The sequence below is a fragment of the Camelus ferus genome, chromosome 27 (assembly GCF_009834535.1).
Source record: "Camelus ferus isolate YT-003-E chromosome 27, BCGSAC_Cfer_1.0, whole genome shotgun sequence".
NCBI classification, from domain to species: domain Eukaryota; kingdom Metazoa; phylum Chordata; class Mammalia; order Artiodactyla; family Camelidae; genus Camelus; species Camelus ferus.
The window spans coordinates 23,295,054-23,312,073 of NC_045722.1; the positions used below are offsets into that span (position 1 = coordinate 23,295,054).

General features: G+C 41.9%; 1 protein-coding gene across 1 annotated transcript; it reads left to right on the forward strand.

Annotated features, from left to right (window-relative positions):
• The first annotated feature begins 57 nt into the window (after positions 1 to 57).
• Positions 58 to 16,461, forward strand: MPHOSPH10 (M-phase phosphoprotein 10). The gene is made up of 11 exons (XM_006189149.3): positions 58 to 492; positions 1,428 to 2,115; positions 2,768 to 2,916; positions 3,601 to 3,769; positions 5,842 to 5,983; positions 6,830 to 6,897; positions 7,880 to 8,017; positions 12,815 to 12,925; positions 14,506 to 14,613; positions 15,612 to 15,842; positions 16,222 to 16,461. The coding sequence occupies exons 1-11, from the start codon at positions 404 to 406 to the stop codon at positions 16,369 to 16,371; spliced, it is 2,043 nt and encodes a 680-aa protein (XP_006189211.1). The 5' UTR covers positions 58 to 403; the 3' UTR covers positions 16,372 to 16,461.
• Positions 16,462 to 17,020: the final 559 nt, after the last annotated feature.

Here is a 17,020-nt window from a genome sequence, read left to right on the forward strand (position 1 = left end):
CGGGGCGGACAAGCTAGGGGCTTGACGAGAGTTGCTGTGGGTGCTGCGGGCGGGCCCTCTCTTTTACAACACAATCTATCTAAGTCACCTGGCGCATCTAAAACAAACACTCAAAAGGAGGACGCGTCACCTCCCGTGGGCCCCTCAGGAATACAAAACACAGTTTGTAGAAAGTTTACTGAGCTGACCAATGGCCATCTTCGGTTTCCGACCCCGCCCCACTGCGCAAGCCAGGTGAAAGTTCTCGGGTTGCCATTGGCTCTGGCTCGGGGTGGGCCCGGAACTCGTGCGCCGCGGAACCTCAGCCTTCGGCCTGCAGTGGCGCCGGGTGCGTTTTGCAGCGCGGTTTCCGGGAGGCTCTGTTCCTTTGCATGCGGCGCGGTATCCCGAGTTGCAGTCAGCCATGGCCCCGCGGGTCTGGCGTCGACGGACCTTGGAGCGGTGCCTGAGGGACGTTGGTAAAGCAACCGAGCGGCCGGAGCGCTTCCTCACGTAAGTGCGCGGAGCCCGGGGTCTGAGTGTGGCCGAGGGCTCACGTGGGCGCGGGTTGCAGGCTTTCGGCAAACTCTGGAGTAGGAGACAGGTAAAAGAAAGGGTAGATCTCTTTTCCTCAAATTTGAGATAGTTTACGCTCCTCTGGCCTATCAAAATTTTTTAGATTGTTAAAAGCTGATTGGGACGTTATTCCGGCCATCCAGACAAAGGATGAAGAACTGTGCTGTGATCGGAGCAAGATACAGTGAGAAGTAGTCAAATTTAGAATATAGTTTGGAGACAGAACTGACAGGACTTGCAAAGGAACTAGATGTAGAACAGAGAAAAAGGAAGACATCCAGGAAGTAGCTTAGTTATATGTCTCAAGGACTGGAAAGACAGAGGTGCCATTTACTGTGATCGAGAAGACAGATGGTGGAAAATTGGGAGAGGATCTCAGGGAGGGCAGGGTACAGAGAGTAAACAGAACCAACAGTATATTTTGGACATGTTACACTAGAGATGCGGTGAGTCTGTAATAACTTTATTTTATTAAAAAGACTATTTGGGGTTTGGGGTTTTTTGTTTTGGTAGGGGGAAGTAATTAGGTTTACCTATTCTTAGAGGAGGTACTGGGGATTGAACCCAAGACCTCATGCATGCTAAGCATGTGCTCTACCACTTGAGCTATACCCTCCCCCCTTTTTTTTTTTTAATTGAAGTATAGTCAGTTTAAAATCTTGTAATAACTTTCAATGGAGTATAATCAGTAAAAATAATCACTGTGCTGTACACCTGACACTAATATTGTAAATTAACCATACTTAAGTTTTTTAAAAAATTTAATTTTGCACAAGAGTTGGGCTTTTTCTTTTAATTCTGAGTGAATAATAGGAAATTATTACCTATAATTATAAGTCTAATTTAACTCCTTCTTCCTGCCCCCTTAATAGCATTCAAGATGAACTGGCATCAAACTTTACTTCTTTAACAAAAGTACTTTATGACTTTAATAAAATCCTAGAGAATGACAGGAAACATGGAAGTCCTTTACAAAAACTGATGATACGTAATTTTGATGATGAGCAGATTTGGCAGCAACTAGAATTGCAAAATGAACCAATCTTACAGTACTTCGAGAATGCAGTTAGTGAAACCATTGAAGATGAAGACCTCAGTCTTCTCCCAGAGAGTGAAGAGCAGGAGTGTGAGGACGATGTCTCAGCAATGGAGGCTGGCAGCCAGGAGGACCTGGGACAAGATGTGGAGGAGGAGGAGGATGAGGAGGAGGAAGAGGAAGTGTCATACCTGAGTGGTGGTGATCCTGGAGAGATCGAAAGAGCTAAAAACTCCAGCAAATTGGATTTGAGTAAAAGCCCAGATTTCAGTGACGAGGATTCTGATCTGGACTTTGATATCAGCAAATTGGAGCAGCAGAGCAAGGTGCAAACTAAAGTGCCCAGGAAACCAACCGAGAAGTCCGAAGTAGACGACAAATTCTTCAAACTATCTGAAATGGAGACCTTTTTAGAAAACATGGAAAAGGAAGAGGAACAAAAAGAAGAGGAGGAGGAGATTGATTTTTTTGAAGATGTTGATTCTGATGAAGGGGAAGGACTGTTTGGAAGTCAGAATCTTAAGGTAAAGTTTTGGGAGAGGACAGAAAGAGCACTTTCTGCTTCCTCAAATTAGATGTTCTGTTTCTCGAGAAGAGATTTAAAATACTTCAAAACTCAGCAGGGTATGAGTGAAATATTTAGATCAGTTGAAAGAAATTGACTGGAAGAATTAAACCAAAGCCATCATTCCTTATCACAAAACACTTGTTTTGTAGCTTAAGAACTATAGTTGCATGTTTGAGAGATTCAGGATTTTCCCTCAAATGCATATTTTCACCAAGCACTAAAAATATGAGTGAAAGGAAGACATTCGTATATTTTATTTAGGCAAGGGTATTTTGGAAAGAATTGTAGTTAGAAGATTTAGAGATAAGAATATTGTGCTCTATCTTCTCAGTTATAAATGAATCTATACTTCCATTCAGTTGTTGTGGTCCAATAGTTCTTACAGGTTTATGGTGGTGTTATTAGTTGCCAGTTTCCCCTGTATAATATGTGTACACAGTTACGCATGATTCAATGCATTTTTCTATCCTTTTTTTTTAATGGAGGTACTGAAGATTGAACCCAGGACCTCATGCATGCTAAGCATGCCCTGTACCACTGATCTATACCCACCCCAACCCCATATTTTCCTATCCTTGATGAAAGGTTTTAAAGTATTTTTGTTTTAGTCAGGTAAAAGTTCCAGAAACCTGAAATACAAAGATTTCTTTGATCCAGTTGAAAGTGATGAAGACGCAGCAGGTGTTCATGATGATGAGCTGGGTTCAAATGAAGAGGAGGAAATTGCCGAAGAAGAAGAAGATAGCATTTCTGACATGTGAGTATTTTGAATCCTTTATACTGTAAGCTGGAGCTGCCCAGTCATGTATGTGCGCTCATAGTTGTCAAATATGTTTGTCCTAAGAAGTTGGATTCTCCTGGATCGACAGTAGATTCCCTAAGATCGGGTAGTGTGAAGATAGCCAGAAGAAAGTCTCCGAATTTAAAGGGACATTAGTGATCAGCTAATAGAGATAAACATCACTGTCAGTAGCAAGCCAGCCTTTATTACAAGGAACTCTAATGTGGTTTTTGTGCCAATAAGAATACGCTATTGTTATTTTTTGTGCGATCAGTTTGTGTTGTAGGTGGATGAATAATTTGTTTTCTATATGTTGGACAATTTGTTCCATTTCACCTAAATCATCCCTTCTGTTCCTTGATAACTGAATGGCTTTAGATGTTCTGAGTATTTAGGGGAGTGGGTATAGCTCAGTGGTAGAGCAGGTGTTTAGCATGCACAAGGTCTTGGATTCAATTCCCAGTACCTCCATTAAAATAAATAAATAGAGCTCCCCCAAAAAAGCTTTAAAAATTATAAATTAAAAGAAAAGGTAGTTCTGAATATTTAATTGTAGTAAAGATACAAAAGAAGAACTTTAATTACTAGAAAGTTTGTTTCTTTTTGTTTTTCTAATGAAAAGTGGTATGTTTCCTTTCATAAGTGTTTTTGGTCTTACAGGGATGAAGATGATGACCTTGAAGAAAGTGAGAATGGTAAACGTAGAGAAACCTTGAAAAGAGTGACCTTTGCTCTACCAGATGATGAGGAAACTGAAGATACAGATACCTTAAATGTACAGAAAGATTCTGATGAAGTCAAATCCTCTTTTGAAAAAAGACAGGAAAAGGTAATTAGGAATCAAGGAATTTTTTATGTGCTTAACGTGACTCAGACTACTAACCTACACTGTTTCAGTTTTTGTGGGGGTTGGGGTTTTGGGGGGGGTTTGGTGGAACACTTAATTTTTCTTAAAAAAAAAAATCTTGCTGCACTCAGTAGCACACTGTCTGGGGGTAACCATGTGGAAAGCAGCTAATTTGCAGAAATCAGTGCTGCATTTTCCAACCTGTGGCTCTCAGTTTGGAACTCCTGTGTAAAATGTTTTTTTCCTCTGGCCCTGCTGTCTTTGCACCTGAGGCATGTCCTCCCTAATTAGCTGTCCTTTGAGCCTCTCCCGGTAACTGTCTCACCTGCTCTTAAGGCCTGTCTCTTTAAGGAGCTCTGCAGGTGGCTTTTGCAAGTGCCATGTAACCTGAATTTTAATTGATACCATCTCAGACACATCTTCCAAGATTGATAAAAAATTATTTCTTGTGACAAAATTTCAGACAAATGAAATGTTATTTGAAAATTATAGCTACAATCTGGCTCCTATCATTTGGCTTTATCATTTAACTGTCTTAAAATTCTATCACACAGTAGGAAGTGAGAACAGGCAAACAAACATGCTAGGGATGTCAGAAGAATTATTAAAGAGAAGGCCATCTAAGTTAAATCCATGACTGTCAGGTTGTTGCCAAAAGAGAAAGTCTTAAGAAAAAAAAAAGTATAAGACAATAAGAAATTTGTCCTTGAGTTAATGTCCTTTGCTTCCCACAGCCCCGCTAAAAAAGGGAAGAAAAGCACTTGGTTTAATTTTACTGAGGAATTATATTAAGTCTTTAAGTAGATAATTTAATGCTGTTTGATCAGTTCCTACAGATGAAGAGTAAAGCTTCCAAACTTTTTTCTTGTAAAGCTATTATGAGTACCCAAATCTGAGAAAGATGACATTCAAACATACACGGCCTCATTTATGAACAGTGATGCAAAAATTCAAAATAGTGCAATGAAAGAATACTGCCACCACAACCAGGTGGGACTCGCCCTCCTGATTCAGGATTAGGAATTTACCACTTACTGTAATGGGTTAAGGAGAAAAACCATATGGTCATCTCCATATATGCTAAAAAAAAAAAAGGCATTTGATAAAATTTAGTTCCTGTTCCTAATTTTTTTCACTTCTAGGGAAATACAAACACATCTGTCTATAGCTAAAAGGTGCCATCCTGCTTAATGGTAAAATTCTAGAAACATCCCTTTGAAATAAAAAATAAGACTATTACCACTAGCACTATTACTGTTACCACTATTACTTTACGTTCTTGTAGAAGTGTTATTTACCCAGGGCAGCTACAAAAGAAAACAATAAAGAGGTAAGAAAAACTGAACTGAAAACAATGTTTGCAGAGGATACTAGAAAAACCCTGGAGACAAAATGAAAAGCTATTAGGAAAAATAAGAGAATTTAGTAAGGTTCAGCCAAAAACGTTGGCATTTTATACACCATAAAGTCATTATAGGTGCTGCCTTTTTAGAAGTTAGAGATGATTTGGACTGTGGGTGTGGAGTCGGCAGGGTCAAGGTCCATCAGTACTAATGTCCTAATAAAACAGTAGTCTTGTGGGGGTAGCTCAGTGATAGAGCAGGTGCCTACCATGCACGAGGTCCTGGGTGCAATCCTCAGTACTTCCATTAAAGATAAATAAAAACCTAATTACATCTGCCACCAAAACAAAAACACACACATTAGTCTTGGAATGCTCTAATAACTAAAATTGATAGTGGCTTGTGAATAAATAGGTCATTTGACTAGAACGGAGCCCAGAAATCTACCCAAGTGCTGCTGGGAGAATTTACTAAATTATAAACATGGCATTTCAAATCAGTGAGGATGAGAGGTCTGTAGCTCCTTGCCCCACATCAGGGGACTGGAATGGGAGGTCACTGTTGGAATAATTAAAAGACGGCAAGGACAAAACAACTGTATTGAGGAACAGTTTCTTGCTCTCCCACTGTTAGAAAAGATTAGTTGCTTTTACTCAACTGTGATTCTAATTACGTCTCCTAAATGGATCATAACTGTTTTTGTCTCCTTAGATGAATGAAAAAATTGCATCTTTGGAAAAAGAGTTGTTGGAAAAAAAGCCCTGGCAACTTCAAGGAGAAGTGACAGCACAGAAGCGACCAGAGAACAGCCTCCTGGAAGAGACGCTCCACTTTGACCACGCGGTCCGCATGGGTGCGTGCCCCTGCCCGCCACCGGGCTCCCGTGCCTGCGCGCTCACTGCTTCTGCAGTTTTCATAGACTTGAAGTAATACTTCTTTTCCCCCAACTTTTTATTTTAAAAGCTTGTGAACAGAGAAAAGTTTTAAAAAATTGTACAGCGGACATAACGTACGCCATTCAACTGGATTCATCAGTTGTTAGGGTTTTGCCGTATTTGCATTGTCTCCCCTATGTGTGCCTTGTGACTGTGTGTGCATTTTTTTTTTCCATGAGTCATTTGAAAGTGAGTTGCCACCACCATAGCACTTTAGTCCCAAGTACTTTTACTTGCTTCGAAAAACTCAGTCTCTCCAGCCGCAATCTTGTTTACCCACCCAAGAATGACTAGTCTGCTAAAGATGCGTAGTCCACTGTCGGATTTCTGCTAGTGATCTGTTTCCAGTGTCTGCTGTCATTGTCCACTGATTAAATGGGACACCAGCCAGGAGCCCTGGTCATCTTGCTGAATTCTGTCTTGTACCCATGAAATCAAAATGAATTTCCGTGTTATTTAGTGCTAGAGAATGGAAATAGGGGGCACGTCCCCAGGTGTGTGGGTTAAAAATGTAAGCGCTTAACTACCGTATGTACTCCATAGTTCTGTGGTTCTCAGACTGGAGGGAGCATCAGAGAAGGAGTTAAAACACACACAGGTGTCCCTCCCCCCATTTCTGATTTGGGAGGTGGGTTTGGGTCCAAGAATTCACATTTCTAGCAGGTTTTCAGGTGGTAGTGCTGCAGTTGGTTCAGGGACCACCCTTCGAGAACCGCTGGTCTGGTTTATATCTACCCACTAAGCACGTGTTCTGTTTCCTTTAGCACCTGTGATCACAGAGGAAACCACTCTGCAACTGGAAGATATCATTAAGCAGAGGATAAAAGATCAGGTCAGTAAGAATGAAATGTAAGGGGAGGGTACAGCTAAGTGGTAGAGCATATGCTTAGCACGCACAAGGTCCTGGGTTCAATCCGCAGTACCTCCATTAAAAACAATTTAATTCAAAATTCACTGAAATTTTTGGAAGTGTGTAAGAGTATTTTGGGAGTAGGAATAACACTGTCTTCATAGATTATCTGCTCCTATCAGTTCTCCATTTAAAAGCCATAAGTCTACAGCAGAGGTACCCTCGGCTTTTGTTGTGTGAAGCTCTGCCCTTTGCTAGTGCCCCAGAAAGACAGGTGTCATGCCTGAGGACAATGGGGTAGCTAGAGCCATTGCCCTCCCTGCCCACCGCCAGCCTTGCTGATCTTTTGAGTGGTATGAGTGAAGCGGTTGAGGGATGGTGGGTGTGGTGACTGGTGTCTGACCTGACAGGGTCACACCCAGGACCCTTGGTCTAGACACAGTATCTGGTGTGACTCATGAAGGGTCTATTTGTCAAGTGTTTAAAACCTAGCAAAGAGGTTTTGTTTAAGAATTGATCTTATTGAACTTAGAGTAAAACTTAGGTATATGACGTGTACACCAAGAGTTGGCTTCATAACGTGTATGTTTCCTTAAAACAGGAAGGGTTTTAAGGATGGGTACTATATGCAGAGACTGTTTAAATTTGAAATGAAGCACACTTGTCTGGAGTCTTGACTGCTAGCAAACCACGATGGGCAATTGTGGAATTAAAGTTGGTAACCAAGAGAAAGATACATTTAAACCAAAAACGGATACTTGAGTAACGCCCTCTTTGCTTTGCATAGTACTTACTGTGACTTGAGTAGTCATTACGGATGTTGAAAACTACTGCCTTTTTGCCATAGTTGGCTTACTCTGGAGTGATCATCAGTATTCCAGAGGAAGATCCCTAAGTGAGCCTAGAAGGAAGTGACAGGTTTTGTTGGTTGACCTAAGTTCCACGTGTGCCTTTCATGTTTCAGGCTTGGGATGATGTCGTACGCAAGGAAAAACCTAAAGAGGATGCCTTTGAATATAAAAAGCGTATAACGCTAGACCACGAGAAGAGTAAGCTGAGCCTTGCTGAAATCTATGAACAGGAATACATCAGACTCAACCAGGTAAGGAAGCCACCAAGGCAAAGCATCGTCCTTAAAGGAAGAGGAGCGGAGAGCCAACCCTGCGGGCTCTTCCTGCTGGTGGGCATGCATGCAGTGCAGGTCTGCAGCTTTGCGGTCACCTTGTTCAGGTGTGAGACCGAGCGGCTCCCCTGTTCCCAGTGAATGGGCGGAGGCGGGGGAGTTTGTCTTGCGGTGACTCGCTGGTCACCTGATTCTCTCACTGCTAATTACTAACTTTCCAGCCATTATTATAGTCGTGCTACAGATTTGTTTTTCTTTTACTTGTTTTTTTATTGTTGAGCTTTTGAGAGTTTTTTTTTAAATATTACTTTCATTTTTATTTTTCTTTATTTTGGTAGGGGGAAGGTAATTGGGTTTATTTATTTATTTGTTTTAGAGGACGTACTGGGGTGTGAAGCCAGGGCCTCGTACATACTAAGCATGTGGTCTACCGCCGAGCTGTACCCTCCCCCCAGGAGTGCTACAGTTTTAAGATCACTTCTCATTCATGCTTTATTAGTCATTGATACATTTTATAAGGTTATTTGTGAATCCCTTCAGATGTTTAGGTCTGGTGAGTTTTTGGTTTTTATTTCTTTTTACTTAGATTATAAAAATATTCCTGGTCAAATAGGACAGTCGTATTTCTAAAGATAATACATTCCCAATATAATAACTGAATTACTCCTTCTCATTTGAATTGTTGGGAATGTGGTCAGTCTGTGCTTGGGGATGAGGTGGCATTTTTCTTCTGCAAAAGCATTTACTATTCCTACCAGATTTTGTTACTTCAAGCTTAGACAGCAACAGCAAACCATCAGATGCCACTAGTGAAGCTGGAGAAGGGGAAAGATTTGAATTGAAATTCTTCCCGGCTGCTCTGCAACCCAAGGAGGTGGTTAAGGGAGATGGGTACAGTGTCAGTAGACGCTTCTTGAAAATCTGGCTCCTCTGAGGAGATTCAGTAAATACAGAAAGTATTGGTAATCATGAGGGGTAAAAACCAAACGAGGAACCTTTACCCTTAGTTGTATGTATGTGATGTGTACCATGAAGATGCTGTATGTCAGAGGTATGATTTCAAGGATGTAACCTGGGTTGAAGTGAAAGGACATGTTTAGGATTTTGAAATGTGTGTTCAGTTTAAATAGTAAAAAGCAGTAATGTGTGCTTGGACATGGCTGGAAGGTGGGCACTGGTGGTGGACACTGGAAAGACAGCCCCGGAGACATCTCTGGCATTAGCGTTAGCAAAGTAAAAAGCCAGTTGCTTTCCAGTTGGGGGTGGTATCCGTGGTTGTATTTCATGGGTTAATAAACAAGCAAACGAATAAAAAGTTTTGGCCTCTCAGGATAGCATTTTGGTCGTGGGGAAAGGAAAGTATGAAATTTACCTTTTCATAGTAGAATCAACTGCTGCCAATTTTTTTTTGATGTCATTTAATCAGAAAAAGATCTTTAACAAATTACATATAAATAAAAGGGACAAGAAAGTTTCTGCAAAAAAAAAAAGTTTCTGCAACCCAAATGGATATTTGGATAATTTTACAAAATCTACAGTAACTCCTTAGTTGTGCTTTTTTTTTTTTTAGTTGATTTGAGATTCACATAACAAATTATCCATTTTAAAGAAGGCAGTCATGCTGTCATGTACCCACTACCTTCATCTAGTTCTAAAACGTCTTCAAGGAATAAATATATGTACGTGTATGGCTGAAACATGCTGCTGTACACGAGAAATCGACACAGTATTGTAAACTGCCTATACTTCAATTGAAAAAAAAAATTTGTCACCCCAGAATAAAGCCCTATGCCCACTAAGCTGTTACTCCCTGTTCCTCAGTTGCCCCAGCCCCAGACAAGCACCAGTCTGCATTCTGTCTTGGTAGATTTACTTATTCTAGATGTTTCATGTAATCTGAGTCATACAATGTGTGACCTCTTGTGTCCAACTTCTTTGATTTAACTTAATGTTTCACGATTGTGTCGTGTCAGTACTTTTTTGTAACTAAACGATATGCCACAATTGTCTGATCCAGTCACTGGTTGACGAGGGATTGGGCTGTTTCTACCTCTCTTGAATAGTGCGACTGTGGACATGCCTGTGTGTGTATTTGCTGGCACACCTGTTTTAATTCTCTTGGGTATACAGCCAGGAGTGGAATTGCTAGGTCATAGGGTAATTCACCGTCATGGCGCCATTTGACGTTCCCACCAGCAGTGCATGAGGGCTTCTTCCACGTTCTTGCCAACACTTGTTATTTTGTTTTCTTTTTTTGGGGAGTGGGTGGGTAATTAGATTTGTTTATTTATTTTAATTATTTTTTATGTATGTATATTTTTATTGAAATATAGTCAGTTTACAATGTTGGGTCAATTTCTGGTGTACAGCGTAATGCTTCAGTCATACACGAACATATATGCTTTTTCAGATTCTTTTTTATGGTTGTTACTACAAGATGTTGAATATAGTTCCCTGTGCTATACTGTATGAACTTGTTTATTTTATATATGTTAGTATCTACAAATCTCAAACTCCGAATTTATCCCTTCCCACCCCCTTTCCCTTCTGATAACCATAAGTTTGTTTTCTATTTCTGAGTCTGTTTCTGTTTTGTCAATAAGTTCATTTGTCTTTTTTTTTTTTTTTTTTTAGATTCCACATATGAGTAATCTCATATGGTATTTTTCTTTCTCTTCCTGGATTATTTCACTCAGAATGACATTCTCCAGGGCCATGCATGTTGCTGCAAATGGCATTATTTGTTTTTTTATGGCTGAGTAGTATTCCATTGTATAAAAATATACCACAGCTTCTTTATCCAGTCATCTGTCAGTGGATATTTAGGTTGCTTCCATGTCTTGGCTATTGTAAATAGTGCTTCTATGAAAATTGGAGTGCGTGTATCTTTTTGAATTAAGGTTCTCTCTGGATATATGCCCAGGAGTGGGATTGCTGGATCATATGTTAAGTCTATTCTTAGTCTTTTGAGGAATCTCTGTACTGTTTTCCATAATGGCTGCACCAAACTACATTCCCACCAACAGTGTAGGAGGGTTCCCTTTTCTCCACACCTTCTCCAGCATTTATCGTTTGTAGACTTTAATGATGGCCATTCTGTCTGGTGTGAGGTGATACCTCATTGTAGTTTTGGTTTGCATTTCTCTGATAATTAGTGATAATTGAGCTTTTTTCATGTGCCTATTGGCCATTTGTATGTCTTCATTGGAGAATTTCTTGTTTAGGTCTCCTGCCTATTTTTGGATTCGGTTGTTTGTTTTTTGGTTACTAAGTTGTATGAGCTGCTTATATATTCTGGAAATTAAGCCCTTGTCAGTCTCATCTGTTGCAAATATTTTCTCCTTGTGTAGATTGTCTTTTTGTTTTGCTTATGATTTCCTTTCCTGTGCAGAAGCTTGTAAGTTTAGGTCCCGCTTGTTTATTTTTGCTTTTGTTTTTATTGCCTGGGTAGAGTGCCCTAGGAGAACATTGGTAAGATTTTATACCAGAGAATGTTTTGCCTGTGGTTTCATCTAAGATGTTTATAATGTCTTGTCTTACGTTTAAGTCTTCAAGCCATTTTGAGTTTATTTTTGTGTATGGTGTGAGGGAGCAGTCTAGCTTCATTGATTTACATGCAGCTGTCCAGTTATCCCAACACCATTTGCTAAAGAGACTGTCCTAAATCCATTGTATGTTCTTGCCTCCTTTGTCAAAGTTTAATTGACCAAAAGTTTGTGGGTTCATTTCTGGGCTCTCTATTCTGTTCCATTGATCCATGTGTCTGTTTTTGCATCAATACCACACATTTTGATTACTGTAGCTCTATACTATTGTCTGAAGTTTGGGAGGGTTATTCCTCCAGCTTCCTTCTTTTTCTTCGGTAACGCTTTGGCAATTCTGGGTCTTTTGTGACTCCATTTAAGTTTTAGTGTTATTTGTTCTAGTTCTGTGAAAAATGTCCTGGCTAATTTGCTAGGGATTGCATTAAATCTGTAGATTGCTTTGGATAATATGGCCCTTTTAATAATGTTAATTCTTCCAAACCAAGAACATGGAATATCTTTCCATTTCTTTAAGTCATCTTTAATTTCCTTAGTCAGTGTTTTGTAGTTCTCCACACATAAATAAGTCTTTCACTTCATTCGTCGTATTTAATCCTATGTATTTTATTTTTTTGTATGCAATTTTTAAGGGGATTGTTTCTTTATTTTCCTTTTCTGATATTTCATTGTTAGTGTAAAGAAATGCAACTGATTTCTGTATGTTAATTTTGTATCCTGCTACCTTGCCAAATTCTTTTACAGCTCTTGTAGTTTTTGCATTGTGCCTTTAGGGTTTTCTATATATAGTATCTTGTTACCTGCATGTAATGACAATATTTTAATTTTTTTTCTTAGTGAAGGTACTGGTGATTGAATCTGGGACCTCATGCATGTTAAGCATGTGCCCTACAACTGAGCTGTTCCCTCCCCTGCACCTTTGTTTTCTTTTTTTTAAGAGCCATCCTAGTGAGAGTGGTTCAGTTCTTGACAGAAGTAAACATCAAAGGAATTAAATTGTAAGGTCTGAATGTTAGAGGCCATGGTTGCGACAGCTTCTGAGGTACACACCATGTTTCTTTGGGGGGCCCAGCACTGTCCTGGTGTTGATAACTTCAGACTTGCCTTGGAATGTTTCTTTGGAGCGGAGGCCTTGCTGCTGAGAAACTGGAAATATCCTGACCGGCTGTTAGTGCTTTGTCCTGTGATGTGCACTAAGCTCCTTAGTCTGATGGTGTTGAACTTGTTTCCTAAGCAAAAAACAGAGGAAGAAGAAAACCCCGAGCACGTGGAAATTCAGAAGATGATGGATTCCCTCTTCTTAAAGTTGGATGCCCTCTCAAACTTCCACTTCATCCCTAAGCCGGTGAGTGCATTAGCATTTTGGCGGCTAGACAGCGCAGACGTGATCTGAATTCCTCTTTGAGCTTTCATGAGACTAGCTCTTTATCTGGTTTTGGGGTACAAACCTGCAGGAATTTCAGGAAATCTCAGGCAGGGCCTCCCATGAAGAGGGCTCCGTCCTGCAGACCCTGATCCCTGGAGGGTCCCTGCCAGACCCTCTGCCTTAGCCATGGGGCTCTTCATTCCCGCCCTCTCTCCTGGTTTCCTGCTTCAGTCTTTGGTTGCATTTGTATTGTGGGATGGGCTTGGGCACATGTGTGGTGACCACACCTGGCGTTTACTGAGTGCCTGCTACTTGTCACAGTAGGTCCTCCACGTGCATGAACCCTTGGTCCACAGAATGCCAAGGCACGTGATACTCTTTCCATCTTGCAGATGAGGAACATACCTGCCTAGTTAAGGGAGCACGGACAGGACTGTGAGAAGGGAAGTGAGCATGTGAGGTGGGCAGTGATGTGCTTTAGGACAGGGCCCCTCTCTCGTGGGTTTCAGTCTCAGTCTGCTTAGGACCTGTGCTCTATCCCATGCTTCCTCCTTCCCTCCACGGTGGCCCCTGGTGCCCTGTAAAGAGATGAGAAAGACTTAGATGTGCAGAACACGAGTGTAAGTGTTTGGGAAATAATTACCATTGTCCTTTTATTTCCAGGATGGGTATGAAACCTGTTACAATTTTCTGAATTTCTTGGGCCGTTGTTGCAAAAAAAAAGAAAAAGAAAAAAACCACAACAAAAAATTAAACGAAAAACAAATGGCCCTTCAGTTAGTGTTGCATCCTTTCCTCCTTTTAAAAATTTTTCATTGTTGTTTTTTGTTTTGGGGGGGGGAAGTAATTAGATATTTATTTATTTATTTATTTATTTATTTATTTATTTTTTAACAGAGGCACTGGGGATTGAACCGAGGACCTCATGCATTCTCAGCATGTGCTCTACCATTGAGCTAGACCCTCTCCCATCCTCCTTTTTATAGTGTATAGGTTTCATTTACTTCAATATTGTTTCAAAACAATTCAGTATCATTTGTATTTCTATTTATAAAAATCTGTTTTTAGTTGATGGAATGTGCACATTCCAAGAAGCATTTTTCCTGGCTTCTTTTTCCATGTATTTCTTATAGTTAACTTTTTTCCCATAACCAAAGACAGGGTAACATTTACAGGAGCCAATGGATTCTGTTAAACGGTGGATAGGATTGTTGGAGAATGTGCACCTACACATACATGGCAGGTGGAAATGATTTAGTGACGGATGAAGGGACTGGTGTCAGAACGGGCAGAAATGTCACTCAAACGTGTAGGAAGAAGTGCTGTCGCTGTGGTGGAGAGACGGAGAAGACCCTAACACCCTCAGGCGCCCCGTGCCGTCCGGCATCACCGCCGTCCTTCCTGTTAGCGTCACACTCCTGCTGTGCACCCACCTCACGTTTTAAATGATCTCCATGAAGTATTTATCTGTTGCGCTTTAAATGATCAGATTCACAACTTAAATATCTTAGGTCAGGACTACCTCTGACTTCCTGTTACATGTACCGTCTCTTCTCCAGCCTGTCCCAGAGATTAAAGTTGTGTCCAACCTGCCAGCCATCACCATGGAGGATGTGGCCCCCGTGAGTGTGAGCGACGCGGCTCTCCTGGCCCCCGAAGAGGTCAAGGTAAGAAGCCAGGGCTAGTGACACATTAAACATCTCTTTGCAAGTTACTTGTTTATAGTCAGAGCTCCGTGTGGTGTCATTTTCCTCAAGCTTGTAGTTTTTATTCTAACGTAGCTCTGCAGCTTCCAAGTATAAGCAAATTAATAATACTGTATAATATTTAAATACGACTCTTCTGCAATCAGGTATTGTCAGGAGGTACCGGTATGAGAAGTATTATAAAGGCTCATTGTAAATATCCAGCATCAGCATCTTGTTATCATTCAATTTGGGTATTCGAAGTTTTAGGTTCATTAGATGTTAGATTTAAAACAAACTGCGTATAGTTAGGAATCCTTTCATATCACCTTTCCCTCTTTTATTTTATCCATTTAATGCTTCTCAGTAGTGGAAGCATGGTCTAGAATAGACCATTGGATGTTGGAAGAACTTGGATATATGCAGGCAGCCCCTGCTGAGAGAGACTGGGGCTCAGGCCCCACAATTAAAGCTGTAATACAGTAGTGATGGTTTCTGCCAGGGCATCGTCTTCCCGGCAGCCCGGCAGCACAGCCCTCTTTTTGATCCTCGTTTGCTTTGCTCCACCCACACCCACCTTTTCAGAGCCTGTGCCACCTCCGGGAACCCTGCGGTCAGCAGCTCGGAGCTGGGCTGCCTCAGGTGTGTCCTTGGAGCCCGTGCCAGTGTCTGAGTGCCGCAGGGGGCTGGCTTCTCTGGGAGGGGCAGCCCGATGCCCCAGTTCTCCAGGCTGCCTTGGTGAAGGCGTTTGGGGGCCCAGCAATCACTTTAAGGGTCTGTTCTGTCAAAGAATGTATCCCAGGTCTTAAGGTGCTGAGTGACCAAAGCTCCAGAGAACACAGCTGGGGGCTGCCCTGCGCTCCCCACGGGACTATGGATGCACAACACACTGGCCACGTGCCATGGAATTGCTTTTCTTCTAATTTCCTGAGCTGTTAGGTTAGATGAACGAGTATATTAGCGGGTTTTTTTTTTAATAGGAGAAAAATAAAGCCGGAGATATAAAAACAGCAGCTGAGAAAACATCTACGGACAAGAAACGAGAAAGGCGGAAAAAGAAGTATCGCAAGCATATGAAAATAAAGGAGAAAGAAAAGCAGAGAAGACTCGTGGAAAAGAGCAACCCAGATCAAGCGGGGAAATGGACCAAAGCAGTAGCTTCCAAGAGGTTAAAGCAGCTGACCAAGACGGGCAGAGCTTCGCTGTTAAAGGTACGGGCGGAGGAGGGGTGCTGCTGAGGGGGCTCAGGCCGGAGACAGCTTTAGGTGGCCTTGAGAGACTGGGGGGACTCAGCCAGCCTTGGCCGCCGGCAGAGCGGAGGGGAGAGGCCTCTGGCGACTGGCTGGGTCTCTAGTGCAGGTCCTCGTGGTCACCTGGGGCCTGGCCGCAGGTTTTCTTGTGCTCGTAAGACATGGGAGCAGCGAAGAAGGTAGAAAATACCTCTGCACTGGTGGGTGTAATTCTTCATAGTTTTCCCTAGTTCTTTCTTGTGTTTATGCATTTTTATACACCGCTGTGATCACTTGGGTTTTTTCCACCCTACCTGTTGGCACATTTTCTGGCACGCACTTGTATTATTTTTCACTGCAGGATGAAGGGAAAGACAAAGCCTTGAAGTCATCGCAAGCATTCTTTTCTCAGTTACAAGATCAAGTGAAAATGCAAATCAGTGATGCGAAGAAAACAGAAAAGAAAACAAAGAAGCAGCAGGATGTTTCTGTGCATAAATTAAAGCTGTAATATATTTTGAACATAATGTAAATATGAGTGCTTAAGGTTACATTCTGTCATTATTGTGTTTTATAATAAAAACTTTTTGAGAGCTTTTCTCTGCATGCACGGCAGATACTTGCAAATAGTGGGGTGTGGGAAGGCAGACTCCCAGCTGTCCTGCGAGAGCCTTTCCCTGGGGGTAGCAGGACCCCACACCACCGGCCAGGGGGAGCTGCCTGCAGCCTGAGAACCCCATCACCACCGGCTGTCTCGTGAGAGGTCCTCACTTTTCTTCAAGGGGCCTCGGTTTTCTTCTGCTCCTGCCCTGCCATCCTTCCACAAAACAGTGGGGTTTTCACACGTGTGCCTTCCATCCTCCCCCCTGGGAAACGACCTCATGTCACCTGAGCAGAGGCTCATCCACGGTCAGGTGCACAGAGGAGGGGGTTGATGGACGTGAGAGGAGGTGGACACCGCTAGGAAGGCCGAGAGTCTTCCGTGGCCACCGGGCATCCAGTCCACAGTGCATATTTGGATTTGTCAGTTGTCCCAATAACGCACTTTATAGCTCTTTTCCCTGGGGCAGGGTCATGCCAGGACCGCTCATAACACTTGGCTGTCATGTCTCCAGCGTTCGGTAATCTGGGACAGTTCCTGAGCCTTCGTCATTGCTGAC